The sequence below is a fragment of the Rhinolophus sinicus genome, linkage group LG06 (genome assembly GCF_036562045.2).
Source record: "Rhinolophus sinicus isolate RSC01 linkage group LG06, ASM3656204v1, whole genome shotgun sequence".
Classification (NCBI taxonomy): domain Eukaryota; kingdom Metazoa; phylum Chordata; class Mammalia; order Chiroptera; family Rhinolophidae; genus Rhinolophus; species Rhinolophus sinicus.
Window position 1 is genome coordinate 93,449,646 of NC_133756.1, and position 20,099 is coordinate 93,469,744.

At 34.2% G+C, this 20,099-nt stretch overlaps 1 protein-coding gene across 11 annotated transcripts in view; it reads right to left on the bottom strand.

Annotated features, from left to right (window-relative positions):
- GRIA4 (glutamate ionotropic receptor AMPA type subunit 4) overlaps window positions 1–20,099 on the bottom strand; it is a 377,366-nt gene that overhangs the window by 99,322 nt on the left and 257,945 nt on the right. For all 11 annotated transcript variants that reach the window (XR_012497413.1, XM_074335543.1, XM_074335547.1 and 8 more), the window contains exon 5: window positions 15,528–15,712. Coding sequence is in view for 10 of the 11 variants with exons in the window: in XM_074335543.1 (XP_074191644.1) it covers window positions 15,528–15,712 (185 nt within the window). In the remaining variant the exon portion in view is untranslated. The remainder of the gene's footprint in view (window positions 1–15,527; window positions 15,713–20,099) is intronic.

Sequence of the window (20,099 nt, forward strand, 5' to 3'; positions counted from 1 at the left end):
GGCCTCATTGCCTTTGAACACTCACCACCCTGACCTTGGGTGGCTATAGTTTAAGGCAAAATCTTGGTTCCTCTGCCAAAGACCCACCAGTTCCATAGATGGAAGTTTCTCTGTGAAAAAAATCCAATTTATGCTCCATGGTAAAGTATCTTATACCTAGAGTGTCATTTATTTAATTTAAAAACAAAAATGATTACGTGAAATTGACATCATGGTTGTTGTTTTACATGGCTTTCATCATCTCAGCTAAAGTAAAGACTATCTCATTAAAGAAATTAAGTCTCAGTGAATTGAATTTGGATGAAGAACACACGTGTCTCTGTATATCTAATGCTATTCTTTTATAAAGAGGAGAAAGAAATAGCTTGAGGTGAATGATATGAATACAAAACACCTTCATTTGGGTGTTTTGGCCAAGTTGTCAAGGGAAAACAATGCCTAGGGTGAGCCTGGTTGTAATGATTAATTATGACCCTTCATAAAGACAGAAAAATGTAGGTGTAAAAAATCTGCATCTCCATTCTTTTTATCTTCTTAAAAGAAACAGAAGATGAAACAAGAGAAAGAATAATGATCAAATGTCTGAAGTAGAGTTCTAAAGAATGGGTTAGGAAGGATATACAAGTTACACTGATCATACACTTTCAAAGGAGCCCTTTGAAATCTTTACAAGACTAAAACACTTAGGAAAAGTGATTAATTGGTTCCTTTAATTACTTTGTCTTATTTATTTTTTAGGAAGTAAACAGCTGTTTAGGAATATCCATGGTGTTGGTCAAATGATTCAGTTCTAAAATCAGGGCTACATACTGGTATATTAGTAAGGTAGGTGTCAGATGCCATAACTGCAGTTGTTTTTTAACAAATTATGGTATAATCAATTTCTATAAGTGTGATTTTTAAATCTTTATGTATTTATTAAAATTTGGGAAAAACAAATCCAGGACATTTTTCATTCTTACCTTCATCTTCAAATAAATTTAGTTCAATAAATGTCTCCTTCGTATAGTTTGAGGTTAGGAGATTCAGGGATTATAAAGATAACTAAGTTAGTATTGCTGTTGCAGGATGTGTATTATCTCATAAGGGGATAAGACTCAAACAGAAATGACTGCAATACAGAGCAGAGGAAAGGAAGAGCTGTGGGCGGAGAACTGGTATCATTTGGTTGGCTGAACGAGGTAGTTTTTAAAGGAGAATAGCTGCTAAATAAATATTGATTGGATGAATAAGAAGTTAATGAGACTATAAATGTCACACACACTAGTATAGTAACATCAATTTGAGACTCACAAATGAATAGAGTTTGGTCTTCAATCCACAATTAGAGTTTGTGTTAATCCTTTATGTATCAACGGTTTATAAAGCACCCGGGGTCTTTCAAAATAAGAGCTGATATATTTTAACCTGGAACTATTATTATGAAGCTGCGATTGTTATATTGAGCACCATCTTTAAGCTAAAAATCTGCAATGGCATATTTGAATATGAATGATTTTGGTTTTCCTTTTAAATTGATTTTGTAAGTCAACTGTAAATTCCTTTCCCAGTTGTTATCATGTTCCAGAGAATTCAATGACATGGAGAAAACAGCACGACATATTTGGCGGTGTTAGGGACCTGATGCCTGGTAAATGATGGAAACTTATTGCAATGAGGGCAGTCACTCTTATTAATCGTTTTTTTCCTATGGAAATTTCAAACTCCCAAATGTCCCCTGAATGCGATTTTTAAGATGCTTCAAAATATTACAAACATAAAAATTTTTAGTTTATTTAATTAGTTTTCTTCAGTTCCATAAAAAGAAAAACACAAGGCGAGGGGCTTTTGCAAACAAGCTGCAGACTTAAATTACAACCTTGTGAGATAGCAGAAGGACTTCAGTTCTGAAGGGTGTGATGCCCAGATGGGGAGAGGAAAATAAAGAACCTCAGACCAAAAAGAACTGAGGCTGTTTAGTGTGAGAAGAGATTTAAGAAGATAGAGACTGAGAGCGCTCATCAAATATTTTAAGAAAAAGAGGTACACACACACATGCGCACACACGCATACAGTGTGCATGTATTTTATATTTTCTTTTATAAGTGGAGACGTTAGAAATTATAAAAAGACAAACTGTTTTTTTAGGGGAAAGAGAGGCGAAGAGAGCTGCCCATAGAGTGAGTGGCTACCTCTCAAAATAGTGATCTCTCTGGAAGTTCCCAGAGGCTGACTGATGACCACTCAAAGATGTTGGGGGTAGAGTTATTTGGGTTCTAGAGTCTTGTACAGACTTCAAGTCCTATGTCTATATCACCAGTCGCTGTAAGAGACACTCCTGATGCCCTTTCTATGTTTTTCATCTTACCATTGCAATGCATATTTGCTCACCTCACTGCCAGCACATGAATTTCCCGGACTCAGGTTCTTCTCTGATGTCTAGAGCCCACTTTGCCCTTGGGGGTGGAGTGGTGGAGGGAGACCAGGTCAGAAGTGCCAGAGGATCAATGACCTCCTCTCCAGCCACCCTCATACAATGACTGACAGGAACTGGTGCCTCAATATTCCAACTCCCTTGCCCTTACATGTGAGATGATTCTGACATGTATGTTCTACACTTCCTCCAGTAATTAGTTTACATTAATTTCAAATAAGATTAAGCCCCTGTCATCCACATAGTAATTCGTTAGATAAATTCTCCTTTTATTAATTGCAATTCTTCACTCTGCTTCCAGCATGTTCTTCACCTACCAAACCAACTGATGACGCATAAATCCTTGTCTTTAGGTCTGCTTCTGGGCAGAACCAACTAAGACAATCTCCAAATTTAAAAAAAAAAGAAAAAAGAAAAAATTACCAATGTGGCAGTGAAATTGATAATGTAAAAAACACATTTTGGGTAAGTGTCCCAAGCTTTTCATCTCTGTGGTATAACATACCTATATTATGTTCTGAATCCCTAATCCCTAATCTAGGTATAATCAAGGACTCAAGTTGCATAAAATACCATACTTTGATTTAGATATCTAAATTTAGTTAAAAAAAAGGTTTATTCTCTTACATAGGGAATTAGGAATGAACTATTATCTTTATTTAATAAATTCTGTATTTTCCTGACACATGATTTTCTGCTTCATACTGTCTTATGTACATTAAAGACACCCATTTTTAATACTGGTTTGCTATTGTTTCTTTCTTTGACTTTATTCCAAGTGTTAAAACGTTTTTTTTTTCTTCAGTTTTATCCTTTCAGATCACAGATTGTAGATAACTTCATATACACCTGTCCCCCACTGAGGGCCTTACAAGAGATATGATTTGAATAGGGTCTAGAACTATGAGTGAAAAGCAAGAGCTGAAATTCAGGTGTTTAATTCCCACTCCATAACACTCCACCCTGCTGTGTAACTGCCAATAGCTGCAGAAAAGCACATTGTAGAATACACCTGTATCTCCTTCTCTCTGAAAATTATGATGGTTTGAAAATTCTACCTCCAAAAAGCTTGAATAACATTATAATTATCATCATGTTAACTATGAACATCTCTTAATAGAGATCCATTTTGAGTTAATAGCATTTTAATTTAGTGATTTAAAATATTTGCAAAGAGGCACAAAATATTCTATGGAATTTGTAATTATTAATTTGAAAGACACATAACAGCTTGAAAAAACCAGTGAACAGCATGTTCTTCTTTAATTAAAGAGACTTTTGTAAGAAGCAATATAAAAATTCTAATGAGATATAGGGGTAGCGGGGTAATGCTTTGCTTTCATAAACAAACACATTAAAAAAATGTAGTCATTAAGTGATGAAGCTGGGACTCTAGCCCAGGTCCTTAGCCTACAATTTTCATACATTTTGAATTACTATACCCTGTTGCCTTCCTTAGGCCATAGCAATTCAGAAAAATGACATATTTGTGGCCAATATTAATATATCTTTCATAAGAGCAAAATGAATAAAACAGACACTTGTGAGAGTGACATTCTCTATCACATTAGATATTTTATGAATGCCAAACTTGTTTATGAGAAAAACTAGATTTCTCATAATGAAACAAAGACACAATTCCTTTCCTTCAAATAATCTCCTGTCTGAACATATTGCTTATTTGAATAACAGCATATATGCACGGTGTTCCTAATTCCATTTTGCCCTAGACTGGGGCAGGGACACACAGATGGAGAATTATCAGGTCAAATGTAACACAGCCAAGTCTGGGTTTGCAAATTATACATGTATCCATAATAAAGTAATTAGCAGAAAAGCTTAAGTAATTTGGATTCAGTTTCATACAATTTGTACTTTACTAGGTGTATATTTAAAATGACAGTTAAAGTACACAGCCTAAATTTAATGCAAATCCAATTTAATCCAATAGATAATTCTATTTGTGTGACAAGCTCAAAGTGACCAATTAAAGGTTAAACTATGTGCAATAGAGTTTAGTTTTAAATACATTTTATGGTGTTTTCTTTGAAAATGTGAACTCCTTAAATGGTAGTAGAGTTAACTTTCTATTAATCAGAATATTTCATTTCTTGAGGTGTCCCTAATTGGACATATTGTCATAGAATAAGTATTTATTTTTGGGTTATAAAGAAAACTTGAGGGGGTAGTATTCTGGTAGCCATGGTGATCTTGCTAAACATCAGAGTTGCCATTTTGTTCATTTACTTTTTCGTCTGCTGAGATTTTTACATTAGCAAAAATAACAGTTGGTGTACAATGGGGGGACATCAAAAGCAAAACAACAAAAAGGAAGGATCATAACTCGAACAGCCTGACAGCGACTCCTGAGTCTTTTCACAGAACCCCATGATTGGGTATTACTCAGTTTGCTTTTTTTTCTGGGTAATGTTTTTTTGGATTTTAGCCAAAATTCTTTGCTTGTATAACTCTATGCTGTGTGGCATGGCAGAAGGAGGCCAGCATGCCGACTGACCCTCTGGCTTGATGTGGAAAGATAAGGGAGATCCTGACAAATCAGTGGCAAAAAAATAAAATCATCATTGTCATCACAAAAAAAAAAAAAAAAAAAAAAGGAAAAAAAGAATGAAAGAAAGAGAAAGGAAGAAAGGAAAAAAGGCAAATAAAATGCAACGAGGTGACTGCAAAAAAAAAAAGTTCTGTGGTCACTTTTGTGGGGGTTAATATTAGGTTGGTGCAAAAGTAATTGCGGTATCAAAGGTTAAAAATAATTGCAAAAACCTCAATTACTTTGGCACCAATCTACCGTGTTTCCCTGAAAATAAGACCGGGTCTTATATTAAGTTTTGCTCCCAAAGACACATTAGGGCTTATGTTCAGGGGATGTCATCCTGAAAAATCATGCTAGAGCTTATTTTCCGGGTAAATTTTATTTTCGGGGAAACACAATAATAGGCTAAATAAGGTTTCAGAGGGTTCTTTGCTGTAGGAATTCTTAGAAATTTTAATATGCTAATGAACACTAAAATCCCAACTTCTATAGAACAGCCTTAAAAGGTTGTTTAAGAAATCATGACATAGGGGAGGTTCAGCTCTGGGCAACGCGGGTCTGCGGGTTCAGTTCCCATGTGGACCAGCGAGCACCGCCCCCTGCAACTAGAATGAAATCAATGAGCTGCTGCTCAGCTCCTGGATGGCCAGATGGCTCAGTTGGTTGGAGCCCGGGCTCTCAACCGGGATGGTGGGCTGCGCCCCCTGCAACTAAGATTGAAAGGACAAAAACTTGACTTGGAAAAGTCCTGGCAGTACACACTGTTCCCCAATAAAGTCCTGTTCCCCTTCCCCAATAAAATCTTAAAAAAAAAAAAAAAAAGAGAGAAATCATGACATATTCTGTGCAGTCATTAAGAATGATGATGTAGATTTGTTGCTACAGAAAGGGATTTACAACATATTGTAAAGAAAAAAAGGGTTCTTTAAGGACATCTTCTATATAGCATTACACTTCAGTCATCTCTTTCCTTAACTTTCACATACATTTCACATTTCAGTTGTTTTAATGACACTTTCTTATTTCTTTACAGTGTTGATCATCTTTGCCCACCATAAAAGCACAACTAAACCATTTGAGGTGCATTTAAGATAGGTTCTGTCCATAATTTTGTAATAGCACCTCACTATTTAACAACTTCAGCTAGTAACTTTTTGATCATGAGGTTTTAAATTTGTATGATTGTAATTATATCCAACATATGAAATTGTGGTGAATTAAATATGGAAGACATATGACACCAGAGTTATTCTCTTTATTTTTATTTCAGCAGAATATTTTCTTTGCATTTGAAGTAATTTGTTATGTCATACTTCAAACAGTTCCATACTGGAGAGTCTGGTGCCTATGAAATGGATTCAGAGAAAGAACATAGATGTTAAGTAGATATACTGTCTTCATAAGGGAGTAAAAACTTTTCTGAGTAAACTCTTTACATTTGTTCAAATGATTAACTCCAAAGTCATTTTTAAAAACAAATAAGCGAAAGGTCATAAATAAGAGAGGAAAGGCAGGAAAAATGTGCCTCTCCCTAATAAACATGATTCTCCTATTTGGTGTTGGTATGGAATATTTGCTTAACTAGCTCACTGGTAGGTATTTTGTCCATATTTTACATAGGACAGTCAAAATTTGAAGACTATTATCCATAATGACTGACAACACTGTTAACATTGCTGAAAGAAAATTTGTTTCTTTTTTCAACCCCAGTTAGATCAGTTCAAATTCTCAAAATTTTAACAAAAATAGTAGAGACTAGGACTACCTAAGTTAAATGTGTATCATGGTGTTTGGCAAAGTAGACATTTAATAACTACACTGAGTAACTAATATCTCATATCACTACTTGGTATTACATATTTATTTGTTTGTTTATTGAGTGGCTCCGCGAGCAGCGATTTCTTCTGAGCTTACGACACTTGTGTGGCCTATAATAGGCACTCAATAAACATTTGTCACATAGATGTCAAATAAATGAAGTTACACATTGTATACATGACACATAAAAAATAAAGTATAAGGATTAAAAACCATTGCTTGTTTGGTACACTATTTTAGTCACCACTTCCTGTGCGTTCTCTATGTTTTCATCAGAATTGTCATTCTAAAACACATAGTAGATCATGTTTAAAAACATCCAACGTAATCTAAATGCTAAGATGAATTTAAAACTACTAAGTAAAGTACAAGGTCCTTCATAACCTGTCTTCAATTTGCCTTGACCATCTTCTCATGTCCTCTGCATGTGATGTTCCAACCACCCTCACTTGCTTTCTGGACACAAGTGGATTCCTCCCAGAGCTCGCTCTGGACCTGTCATTTGCCGTGAATGACCTTTCCCAGTTCTTTTCCCTGGGGAATTCTGACTCATCTTTCAACAATTTACTTTCATCTTTATTACACATTTCCAAATTGTGCTATATTATTTGCTAGTGCTCTTCTGTTTTCCTTTACGTTTGAACTTCCTTCAAGGGCTGCCTTGAAATTGATTTCACATTATATACAGTGCTTGGAAATTAGCAGGTTTTGGATAAATATTTGAATAAATGAGTTGAATAAATGAGTTGAATAAATGAGTAAATGGAATAAATGAGTTAAATAGTTGAATAAATGAGTAAATGGAAGTGTTGTGTGCGTGTATAAGAAAAGGAAATGGTAGGGTGGGCAGAGAAAAGAAAATTTGTTTTTCTTGTGTTAGCTGCAACTTATCTATACTATTACATCTTTATATACTAGAATATTTGACTTCTAAGTTTATATTATGATAACAATCAGCAAAAATAAATACAAAATTAATTATAAAAATAGAATGTAAATATACATATTTTTAGTATATATTCTGTGCTTTTAGAAGAAGGACATAGAGTGAGTACAGTGACAATTTAAGCCTGGATTTTGAAACAATATAACAATCATTTGATATATATGACACTGGGGGGAAAAAACTTAAAAAAACAGAAAATAAATGTCCCATGTATTTACAATCTTGATCTTTCTTCCATTTGCCAGTGATTGTGTGAAACTTATTTATTTATTTTTTTTGTAAAAATGAAACCACTTTAATTTTCTTCTACAATCTGATCTTAAATTGGACACCAGTTGTATATGAGCTCGCAGAAAATCTAGATCATCAGTAGGGAAATCATATACAATTACATAGTGAATCTTAAGGGGAAAATTGGGAGTGAATGTGTTCCATTACCTTTCTTACTGAAGCCAGTGATTAAAAAGATGCATCACTTCATTTACTGGCAGGTAGTACACTTTTGTACTAAACTATTTAATTCATTTAATATAAATACTCTATGATTTATATATATTTATATTTATACTTATACTTTCATAATATTTATGTTTAATATTTATAAGACTCAGAAAAGTGTCCTCAAAAGTATTGTTGAATATTTTGCTTCTTTTTTGTGAAATCACTGCCTTTTAGACATTTGAAGAATACCTGCAAAATTCCACTGAAATAAGTTTTCCTCTCTTTTCTATTTAATGAGGAATATTACTTACCTTTCCCTAAACCACAGTAGATAAGTTTATGCAGCTGCTTTCTATTTAAGGCTAGAAAAACCAGTCTATTTTATATCTCTAAAATTATCAAGCAGATTTTGCTTTATCTTTTTTAAAGAAGTTGAGCTTTTAAATGTTTGTGTCTACAATAATAGTGGAAACTAGTCTAATTAGTGTTCTTGTAGCAATAACTAAAACAAGTTTAGCTGAACACAATCAACTCCTGTAATTCCCAATTGTAAGATAAAAGTACTTGCATTCTGACAACTATATTTTTCTTCTTCTTCAAACACTATATCCATTTCTTTCTTTACTTTTCCTTTTATTTTAACTTCTTAAAAATTTTTATACAAAAATGAGGAATAGCTGCAACCATGGTAATAGTTGCTAAGAGACAATTAGAGCAGCATTTTTAACTCCCACTAATTTCATTTGCACTAGTCTGATGGAGCTCTGTAAAGGTGATTCTATTTTCTGTGAAAACAACAAACCCAGTGCATCATAATGGGACTGGCATATTCAAATCCATTCAGTTAAAAATTAAGATTAAAGAAGTAAAATCCACCTTTTCTTTTTAAACATAACCTCAGGTGTTTTAAGTTTCTTCTTACTTTGTTGCAGCTCCTGACTGAGCAAAGCTCGATATGCAAAAGCAGCTTTATAATGAAGCAAAAACAGCAAGCTCTGCCAGGACTGCAGTGTGGGAAATAGGTGATAAGATTTCTCTGCTGTAGTAATTTCTTTGAGTGCCCAATTTGTTCCTCTTCTATCTCACTCATTGTTACTTTAATATATGGAAATGAAACTCTTGGGCTTTTTTCAGCCTATACAACAAACTTCAGGAAACCTAGATTGCCCATCCTCTTTGGTGGGGGAGATATTCTGGACAAGAAAGCTTCTCAGACAATTAAATTGTGGGCTAACCTCCTGACTACTGGGTGCTCTTTCCTTAAACATAGAAAAGAGATATCACCTGCCCGTGTCTTCATGTGTAGCTCATTCAGACTTTTCATTTATTTAACAATTATTTTTTGATACCCTTTCATATCATTGAGGATATATTGGTAAATGATAAACATGCACCCTCCTCTGATGGAGATAAGATTTCAACAGCAAAAGCAGATAGCTAAACTAACACAGTGCAAGGAATCCATATTCCTGCTATCTCCAATCTTTACAGCTTTACCTTTGATTACTGCCCCACTCTAATTTCTACCTTTGTTCCCCTACCCAGTTTTTATCCCATCTAATTCATCTCCACCTTTTGAGCTTTTTCATTTTTCAACCGCCTTGCCTTAGCAGTCTGTCTGGAATACCCTCACCCCTTTTCTGTTCCTGGGAAAATACAGTGCATTTTCCATTTAAATGTCTTTTCCCGCCATGAAGCATTTCTGACAGTTTTGATTAGATTTAGTTAACACATCTTTCGGGTTCCTGATACATTTTTGTTTCTGAACCCATCAAATTGTCTTGTAATTATTTAAGTTTCTGAGTTGTCAGCTTGAGTATACACATTCTCAGTGTAGGGGACATGTTTTACTCATCTTGGTACAGTCCAGCAGTGCCTGGAATGATTTCTGGTACATAGATGTTGGACGAATGTATAAGAAATCAAGGGCAGAATTGTCCTGTTTACTTCTGTTGGCTTTTCTATTGTCAGAATGCATGCTGCTTAATCCTTCTCTAGATGATTCCAATAACTGAAGCTATTTTCTCCAATGATCACATCTCTTCTGTAATGACTACCAACATAACTAAAGATAGCTTTCCTTTCTCTTGGTGCTTCTTTTTGTCTTTCCTGTCTCTTACACTTCTGTTGTTGAGGGTTTGTTTGTTTGTTTGTTTGTTTTGTTTTAATCAGTAAGTAAAATGCTCCTTCAAGATAATGAATGACTTAACCACTTATGACATGCTGAAGCATGCTCTTTAGGCCTTTGGCTCTTTTCAACGCTTTATTCAGTGTCTGAGATATTTTTGGGAGTGTATGTGGACAATGTACAGTTCTAGATTTAGCACAATTCCTTTATCTTAGAGAATTCTGAAAATTTGTAAATGCAGACTCTAGATAAACCGATTTGATCTGTTAATCAGTATTGCCACAACTTTGGCAATTTGCCAAAAATTCTGTCCAAGGCCTGACATATTATTTAGCTGGTGCCAGATAAGGAGGCAGCCTTGGACTTAGAATAAGTTAACTGGGGCCATGTCCACATTTTATCACTCATGTGCAAATAGCAACATTTTTGTTTGTGAGGAATTTTCCACTTTCAAATTGATTGTGCCCTGAGGAAGGATTATTGGCTTCCATTTGGTGATGCAATAAACTTCAGAGAAGTCAATCACGGCTTTTAGATTTTTTTGATTAATTTGCAAACAATATGGGAAGGTCATTGAGTTTGCTGATTATCTGAGATTCACACTGTGTCTAATGGGATACTGAATTTTTCTTTCATATAGTGAAAGTGGGAATGCTGCTAAAAGGGGCACCAAATAAATTTGAGGTACATGGTAAAGAGATAGTTTGAGGTATCTGTGAGCCAGTTGTAGCGTCATTTTCCTCTCCCCTTTTCATATACATCTATTTCATGCTATAAGGTCACTGCTTGCCATCTTCTCCTGATAACTACTTGGTTAGATTCCTTAAATATTACTACATCCATGGTATGTCCTAGGGCCAGTCCAGTTCCAGTTACCTATCTAATGTCTTCAACAGCATCATCTATTCAGTAAGAAGGGACACTCATAGCAAAGTCCCTGAGGCAATATGAGATTCTTGATCACTTTCTCTGCACCACATTTCTAAAAGAGAGAATATGTTTTAGTAGGATTTTAGCAAATGCTTTTTGTTTAAACCACAGTTGACCAGATAAGAGTTAGTAAGTAAAACAGAAAATGTCTCTGTTTTGCTTATCACTTTATCTTCAGCAGAACACAGTGGCTGACAGAACAAAGTGGGCATTGAGTACATAGTTGTAGAATGAATGAATATACAGAAAAGGCCACTTGACTGGGGTTTTATTTTATGCTCCTTTTCAGTGTGTATCCCATGTGTAAAAGTCTATATTTCTTCAGAATCCCGTGCAATTATCAGTAAGTCTTCATTGCAAATAGCATTATTGACTTTTAGAGTGATCAAGGTTTTTCAAGATCATCTCAGCCCAATGATCCTTATTTAAAGTAAGAAAGGAAAAGTATGATGATTTTAAGTGATTCATTTACTTTTTAAAAATAAACACTTGAAGATATCTTATCCATCTCTCAGAATAGAAAAATCATTTGGGGGCTATAAGTAAAGTGAACAAAGACTGAATTAGAAGAGTACAAGCCATCTCACTGCCCATTGTGACAACTATATATTTCAGAGGATGAGCTGGGTGTGTTCATGAGAGGAGGGTTTCACTGAGAGTAGGAACACAGAAATCTAGTTGCAGGACCATTAGTTTGTTTTTATGGTGGAGTAAACATGTGAGCAACCATTAGCTTTTAGTGCTATGTTGCTCAAATAATTTTTGATGCTAGAAAAATAAAGATCAAGATTTGGTTGCTTTTTTTGCAACTGGGTTAAACATGTGAATCAAAGCCTCGTACTTCAATGCTTAATTGATGTGGTGTAAGAGTCCGTAGGGACTCTTTGCCAATAATCACATTCAAAATTTATAATTAATGGATATGTACGAAAAGTAAAGAACATGTGAAAAGGCTCCCACTATAAGTTACTTCTTTTTGATATGAAAACAATTCATTTGCTTCTAGTTATTTTAAGCTATGACCGGTATGAGCTATTCTAGAAGACAAATGTATTGTTAAAGGAAGAAAATGACGTGCGATGAATAATGCCATTGTCCAAAATGGATACTTTAATATTAGTAAACGACACTTCCTCTCAATAATTGATTGCAAATTCAACCAATACTAAAAAATATTGTTAGTTGTAAGTTTCTTTTCAAAGTCTTTTTCTGCAGATAAGTGGACCTAATAGCCCATTGTATTTAGAGAGCCAAAAATGCAATTTGTTTTATTGCATTGATACATATAAAGTGACAATAATCTAACTTTGTAGTTTTGTTATATTTCGATTGCTTTAAATAGCTCAGTGAGTGATAGTTACATAAATTCTTCCATTTATTTCCCTATGGTGTAACTTAAGGTGGAAAAATCAATACAGCTTAAACTACAATTTCAAATACTGGTTTTGAAGTGTTTGAATGAGTATATGGCTGACTCTTATAAATATATTGCTATTTAAAAGAACTAATTAACTCATGGCATAAAAATAATTTGGAAAACATGTACAGAAGATGAAGTGTTTCCCTAACCACAGTTGTCCACTAACATATTTTGAGAGAAATTTGTATGAACTCTTCACATTATGTTTTCGAAAACTGATACTAATTAAAATATCAAAAAAGTAATTATTGACAGCATGCTACCATAATATGAAGCATGCCCATCCTTCTAGAAATGTACTAACACATCCTTATCTTCATTGTATTAATTTTAACATCTTCAGAGAGAGAGCAACTTCTTTTCAAATATTTTTCTGATCAAAATTATTTAGCATTTTGCTTTTTAAAAAGTGCTTTGGTTGATTCTCTGAAATTGTTTTGTATTATTGTCTCAATTTATTAAAGAAGATGTTGAATGACAGAAGTATTGAAGTATAGGTACAAATTCCTGACAAAGCCTGGATAAAGTCTTGTTTAGAGGAGCCAAGAGTAAAAAACAACAAACATTAAAAGTGATTTTGCTTAGAGCTACAATGAATTAAAATATAGATAGTAAAAAAAAAAAATCATTTTCAAAATCAGAAATAAGCTTTTTTGTGGGGAAAATTTTATGGGACAATTAAGAATACATTATATTCTCATAATACAGTAGATTTTGTTATAATTTATGAGATTTATACCTGAGAGGAATTTTAAAGGAACGAAGACCTATTACTAGTCTCATTATTACTATGCAGTCATGATAGAATAGAAACGTTTCATAATTCATCAAGAAGAATAGTAATAGAAATAGGAAAAGTAGACACGCTTTCTCAGTTCTGGGGATCTCATGTATATATAGCATGGTGACTATAGTTAACAATACTGTATTACATACTTGAAAGTTGCTAAGAGAATAGATCTTAAATGTTCTCATCCCCAAAAAGAAATGGTAATTATGTAAAGTGATGGAGGTGTTAAACAACCCCACTGTGGTAATCGTTTCACAATATATTAGTGTATCAAATTATCATCTTGTACACCTTAAACTTGAACAATGTTATATGTAATTGATACCTCAATAAGGCTGGAGAAAAGAAAAAATGTAGTTTATTTGAAATGAAAAAAAAATTAAGATGTCCAGTTCCCTCAGCAAGAGCTTATTTAAGCCTTATTTAAATAGTTTATCCAAAGCACCTGGGTGTGTGGATTTTCTTCCTGGAAACCAGCTAAGCCTCTGAACTGAATCAATGTGCTTTAGGCACTCGATTGCTTTCTTCAGATATAGTCTTTTAAGCACAGGTGCTAAGTGGAGGGTCTTTCTGAGCTTTACTCACCCTCTGACAGGAACTTGGCAACCAGTCTGTTGCTGGAATTGACTGCTCTCTGGGATGCACGAGGAGTTATTTACAAAGCTTCAGTTGTTCAGGTCAAACAACTCAAGCTCTCAACACAGAGGGCAGGAGTGGGAGAATGAATGAATGAATGGAAGTTTGAGCTGAAATGACTGTCTTGCTTAAGAAAGTAAGATAAATTATTTTTTCTTGGATTCCATAAATACACATTGAAAAACTCATATTCTCTGAATAATTGCAACCTTAATAATTTTGAACTCCCTCAGGAATAACCTGAACGATGTACAGGTTTATAATGAACATTTTCCAATATAATATAAACATATTTCTTCAATCAAACATTTTTTTTTCTTCTATAAAAAGATAACAGGAGGTGAATACTTTGTCATTTCCTTTTGCAGTATGCTCTGGCTTCACTAGACCTTTAAAAGAAGTACCATATCCTTTTTTACCTTTACCTTTTACAAATTCTAATATAGTCGAGGAAGGAACTTAAGGCATCTGGTTCAGTGACCTTCTATATTAAGGAGGAATCTCTGAAACATGTTCATTTTGATTTTTATAGTTGAGTATTTAAGTTTTCTTTACAAATAAATCTGCACATTGGTAAATTTACTACTACAAATCAAATCATATGTTTATATAGATAAACTATATGTAGCAAACTAACCAACGAAACATCATGCTGTGATATTGTCTAGACAACATAACATATTGTAGATAAATATGGGCAAACATTTCTAAAACCGCTAGATGGCATTCATTCACTGCAATTTTGGCCAAATACACACTTTCAAAGCTTTATCATGAGATGCAGTTTAGGGAGAAAGCAAATGTTATCCATCATTTGAGGATATTTTCCTATCATTTAACACAATGACAAAGCTCTATTTTATCTTTTCTTTCAAATCAAATCAACAAATATTTATTGAAAGCTTAGTTCAAGGATTCTTCCTTTGTGCGAAGTGTTGAAAATCACCTTTCCTGTCGTAATAATATATTTACTTACAAAATCTAGAAGAAAATAGGCTACACCCAGTATGCCACTTAATTTTCTTTTATTTCATTGCTGTACTAATTCATGTTGCTATTTCTCATATAGCTATTTCTCTAAAGGTTAGAAAAAAACACATGGTCACAAATATTAAAATTTTCCAATATTTTTGATGGCATTAATCTTCCAAATTAATGTTTATGAAAATAAGGGGCCAAGAAATCTTGATGATTCATAAAAGGTCCTTTCTATTGTATGTCTTAAAAATGTGTGAGAATTGGTGCTACTAATTGCATGGAGACCTAAGAACCAAAATGGTCTTTGGTGATAGAGGATTATGATTTTTGTTTTGGAGATAAATGATTGAATGAAAATTCCCAAACTCCACACTTCAAACTAGGTGGTTGGAGGAAGACATTGATGGGGACAAGTAAATCAAAGGTCAACTTTTTTGTAGAAGGTCTGGGTAAATAATATAAAATCCAGGACTTACCTGTTCTAATATGTTTTGAAGCCTCTCTATTTCACAGTCTATTACAAATTTCTTCTCTTGTCTTCTATCAAGTTCTTCTAGAAGTTGTCTATAGCTGACATCATTAAAATTTTCCACACATATAGCACTGACATGCCAACCATTTTGTCCTGCTTTTTCCATAATAGCTTGAAGTATTGAATATCCTAGTGGGAGAAAAAAAAATCCAGACGGGTTACTAAAAACATTCTTTTCTCCCCTTTAATAACAGACAGGCACTATTCTGCATCAACATTTTTATGTTCCAAAATATGCAATGGATGCTTAGAAATTTAAAAATCTGAGTGGTTATTTCCAAATCATTTGTTTTTGTTTTCTTTCCTTAGAGCAACAATATCCTTTAAAATATTGCTTAGATGAAGTAGCAATATCATACCTTAAGTAAGCTCTCAAAATCTTTCTACTGAACACTATTACATTGCTCTAGACACATTTTTGATGAGATAAGCCCAAAACCAAATCCAGCACCACCTGTAGTGAATAACGATTTTATAAACTGTTAATTTTATGCAGTAGACAGAGTTAGTTTTGAATAACTGTTTTGACTCTCCCATTGAGCAAGGTAGAAACAACAATTTTTGGTTCAACTATGGAAGATAAGCTGTAAAACAAACAACAAGAGTGTAACAGTATTTATTGAGGACCCATTATTATAAATGGAGAAGGCATCATTTAGTTCTTCTTCCTCTTTTGACAAGGGAGTGATGTGGATGGACGTGAACTGAATAACCCAATAAGTGAGGGACTGGGCACTCAATCTCACAATCTAGTAGAGGAGACAAAGAATCAAATACACAAAGGCAAATTAGTTTTAAAAAGCATAATCATAACTGTATTCAATGTAAGGTGCTGGTCCAAGGGAAGGTTTGGTTAAATCCATCTGGATGAGATAAGGAAAATTACCATAAAAGAGAAACAACTTGAATTAGTTATTGAAGATTGAGAAGGCACATCTAAGATTGCTGAAGAAGGAGGGGCATTTTTTAGCTGGAGACAGGTTTCCAGAGAGGATTGAATGGTCTTTACCCTGTACTTGGTCTCTTCTGCATGTGGAAGCGAAGTCATGGGTCTTGGTATCTGGGTTAAGGACAAAGGGGCAAATGTGTGAATCCAGCACTTAGAGTATGTCTTCATGCTATCATTGTCTTGAACTCTTGCTTTTTCCAGCCTTCAGTTTTAAAATGGAATGTGAGAGAAAGAGAGTAGATTCTTTGAATCTATGAATAGCCCAAACAGGAACTCATTAGGTTCAGAGTCTGTTAACCAGTTACTTCCCATCTGTGGCTCAGCATAAAAAAATTTGCTAGTCTTCTTTAAGAGGGTCTGACACTTTCTTAGGCTCAATATGGCAGCTGCCTATAGTTTCTCCCCCTCCACCCCCATCTGTGAAGTTAGAGTGAAGAGCTGGGAGGATTAAAAGTGAAGACTTAAAACAAATATATGATATGTATAAGGTAAGAACACACTTATTCAGTTTTCATTGGTATGTGAATCTCTCAAAGATTTTGATTTTTAGGTATGTTTTCTACAAGTCAGAGTTTCAAAAATTATGGGTGTTCAGTTAATATCAACAGATGGAACTGATGATGAGATCATATTTGAAACATAAATTACCTGATATCCTGCCAAATGAAATACTGTGGCAGTCAAGATTCATTTCTATCTAAACGGAAAGAAAAAAAAAAACTTCCCCAGAGGAAGAAGGAAGGCATGTTAATTACTATATAATTATTCTGGTATATCTGTTGCTCCATTTAGTCTTTCCTTTTGTAATGTATGCTTGTAATTATCTTTTTGAATCTTACCTAGGTTACCCCCACCCCCCACCCCAAATCTAGTACTCTCCCTTGTTTCCTATTTGCTGCTTGTGTAACATGATTATTTGAGTCCCACCTTAATATACATGTTTATGTCTCATTTATTATGTTACTGGGGCTTGCTCTCTGATAGTAAGTGAAGCAATGTTCCTCTTATTCATTTTTGACACCTATGAACGTGTTCTTTTTAAAAATACCAGTAGACATCTTACTATTCCTTTTTCTCCTTTTACTTATTGTTACACCCAAATAATTTATATACTTTCACTCTGTTTGATTTTTCACATGTTGTAAAAATGGTAAATATTGACCACACACATTGAAATAGTAGTCGTCCTGCTCCCTGAGATCTATTCACAGCTTGGCACAGTTGTTTAGATATTGCTTCCTTTTTTTTTTGCATCATGTGGTTATCAGGTGTTATGTCAGTATTAGGCATCCAGGTTGTTATTTTGTTGCCTACAGGACTTTTACAACCATAAAGCAAAATTATAAATTCAACATTTTGCTACCTGATTTTTAAGATTTACAAATGTTCTGAAATAAGACAAAACTCTAGGACAAAATCTTTGTTAAATGGCAAAGAAAGTTGGCTGCCTAAAAGCAACCATTAATCATAATCAGAAATTACTGGCATGCTTTCAATGCAGTACAAACGATACACAGTTATCGTTTCAAAGCTTGGTTGAAAAGTTAAATTCTTTAATCAGCTGTGTTTGATTTTCATATGCTTTCTTATTCATTGCTACTCAGATGTGTGTGTCTCATTCATTTGCTAAGATAGTTGGGAATACATTGTAAATCAGAGAAAATACTGATGCTGAATCTATGATTACGTAACTTAGCTGTTATATAAACTGGAAAATCACAAGTCAAATTATACTACTAATTCTACATCTGGCTATGATTTGTATCTTCTAGTTATTAGAAAATCTGTAATGTAATATTGTTGACCAAAAGTGAATAGTTTTAGGTGAATATCATAAGACTATCGGGAAATTAACTACTGTAAAGGATCTTTTAAGTCTTCTACTTAAAAAAAGGCTGTTTAACATTTTAATTCAATATAATTTATTGAAAAGCTACTACATCCAAGATTTTTAAAGGTATGCCAAGACATCATTACTATCTCTACAAGGAATTAACTAGCTAGTAAAACTGATACGTAACTAACCATTATGCAAATTACACAGTATTATATAAATAACTTCAAAAGAACCAAAATTATTTTATTAGAATAGTAATGAGGGCATACTGTGGACAAGATCACATTGTTGGATTACAATAAGTAATTAAGAGCTTTTTCATAGTTATTAAAGAACACTATCAATTATATGTACAAGTATTTTAAAAAATGTTATGTCATGTAATGATATCAGTTATGCTAAATAGAATCATAGTGATGTAAGCAGACTTGAGCTACTGCACCCTTATACATCAGCGTTATTATATAATCCAGGATAATGACCTATTTTGGATGAGTTATACCATCCAGAGATGTGGCTACTACTATCAACACAAGCTGGGCTTATTTATTTGATGTTCTCTTTTGCAAGAGTTGCTTGATTCTACTATCTGTACACAGAGGGACAGGAGGAGAACAGGGAGAAATTTATGTCAGGGTGGATATAATTTTAACAAAAAAGTGTTATCCATTTGCTGTAATGAGACCACCACTATGTTCGTTTAGATGACAGAAAAGTGTTCATAGTGCTTTTGAATTAGAAGGTGATCAGTGCAATCAACCAGCACAGTATCAATAGAATGCTGGGTATAGAAATCATATTTCAGAGGAGAGAGAAATTGAAGAGAAAATGAGAAGAAGTGAGAATGTCGAATTTATCAAGGAATATCATCAGGGTAATGAAGTAATGAGATGAAGGGCACGCCACTATGACGAATATGGGATAGAGAAACATCTAGGTCATGGGGACTGGTTTGGTAATGAGAGGACTGGGTAGGTCCCCTGAGGAGCTGTAAAGTTTCAAAAAGGAGAAGTGACAAAGGGAGGTGGCAGCAGTTTATACTTACTCAAAATAAAGCCTCTGTCATTAACCTTATAAATTGCTATGCAGGTACCCACTACTACACCATTGATTTATCTGGTCTGGCACAATTACCAGCATCGCAAACTAGTGGATTTGACGAGAAGTGTATGTCTGGAAGAGAACTTCATGCTGTGTATGTATAATTCAGTTACAGAGAGGAATAGGTTCTGTAATCCCCACGGCATTTAAGGCCACCATGCTAGAACCATAGAGCAGATTTAGTTGGGATCCTTTCCAAAGCAGCTTAGGTACCAAAATAACATGTTCAAAGGCTGCAGTCTGGACTCCATGGTCTCAACACACTGGAGTAACCGACGTTGTAGCTTGGTTAAACGAGCTGCAGTTATGACTCTAGCATTTATTTATGCCATAGTTCAAGAAGGGCATAGAGAAAGTGAGCAACGGTCTTCCAACTGATACAGTTTGGCCATAACTTAAGATAAGATGCAATGTCTTGAGTTTTCCCTTTTCTACAAACAATCAACAGTAAAAATAGAAAATCCATCTTCAAAGATGGTCCTTCTGGGTCCTAACACTCCCCTAAGGCCTCTCATATTTTCCAGCAGTAACATTTAGTGTCCCCTGACTCCTACATTGCAGTGTATATATTTAATTCAGATGACACCTTACAGGGGAATTTGATACTTAAATCTTCCAAGTTTTCTGTC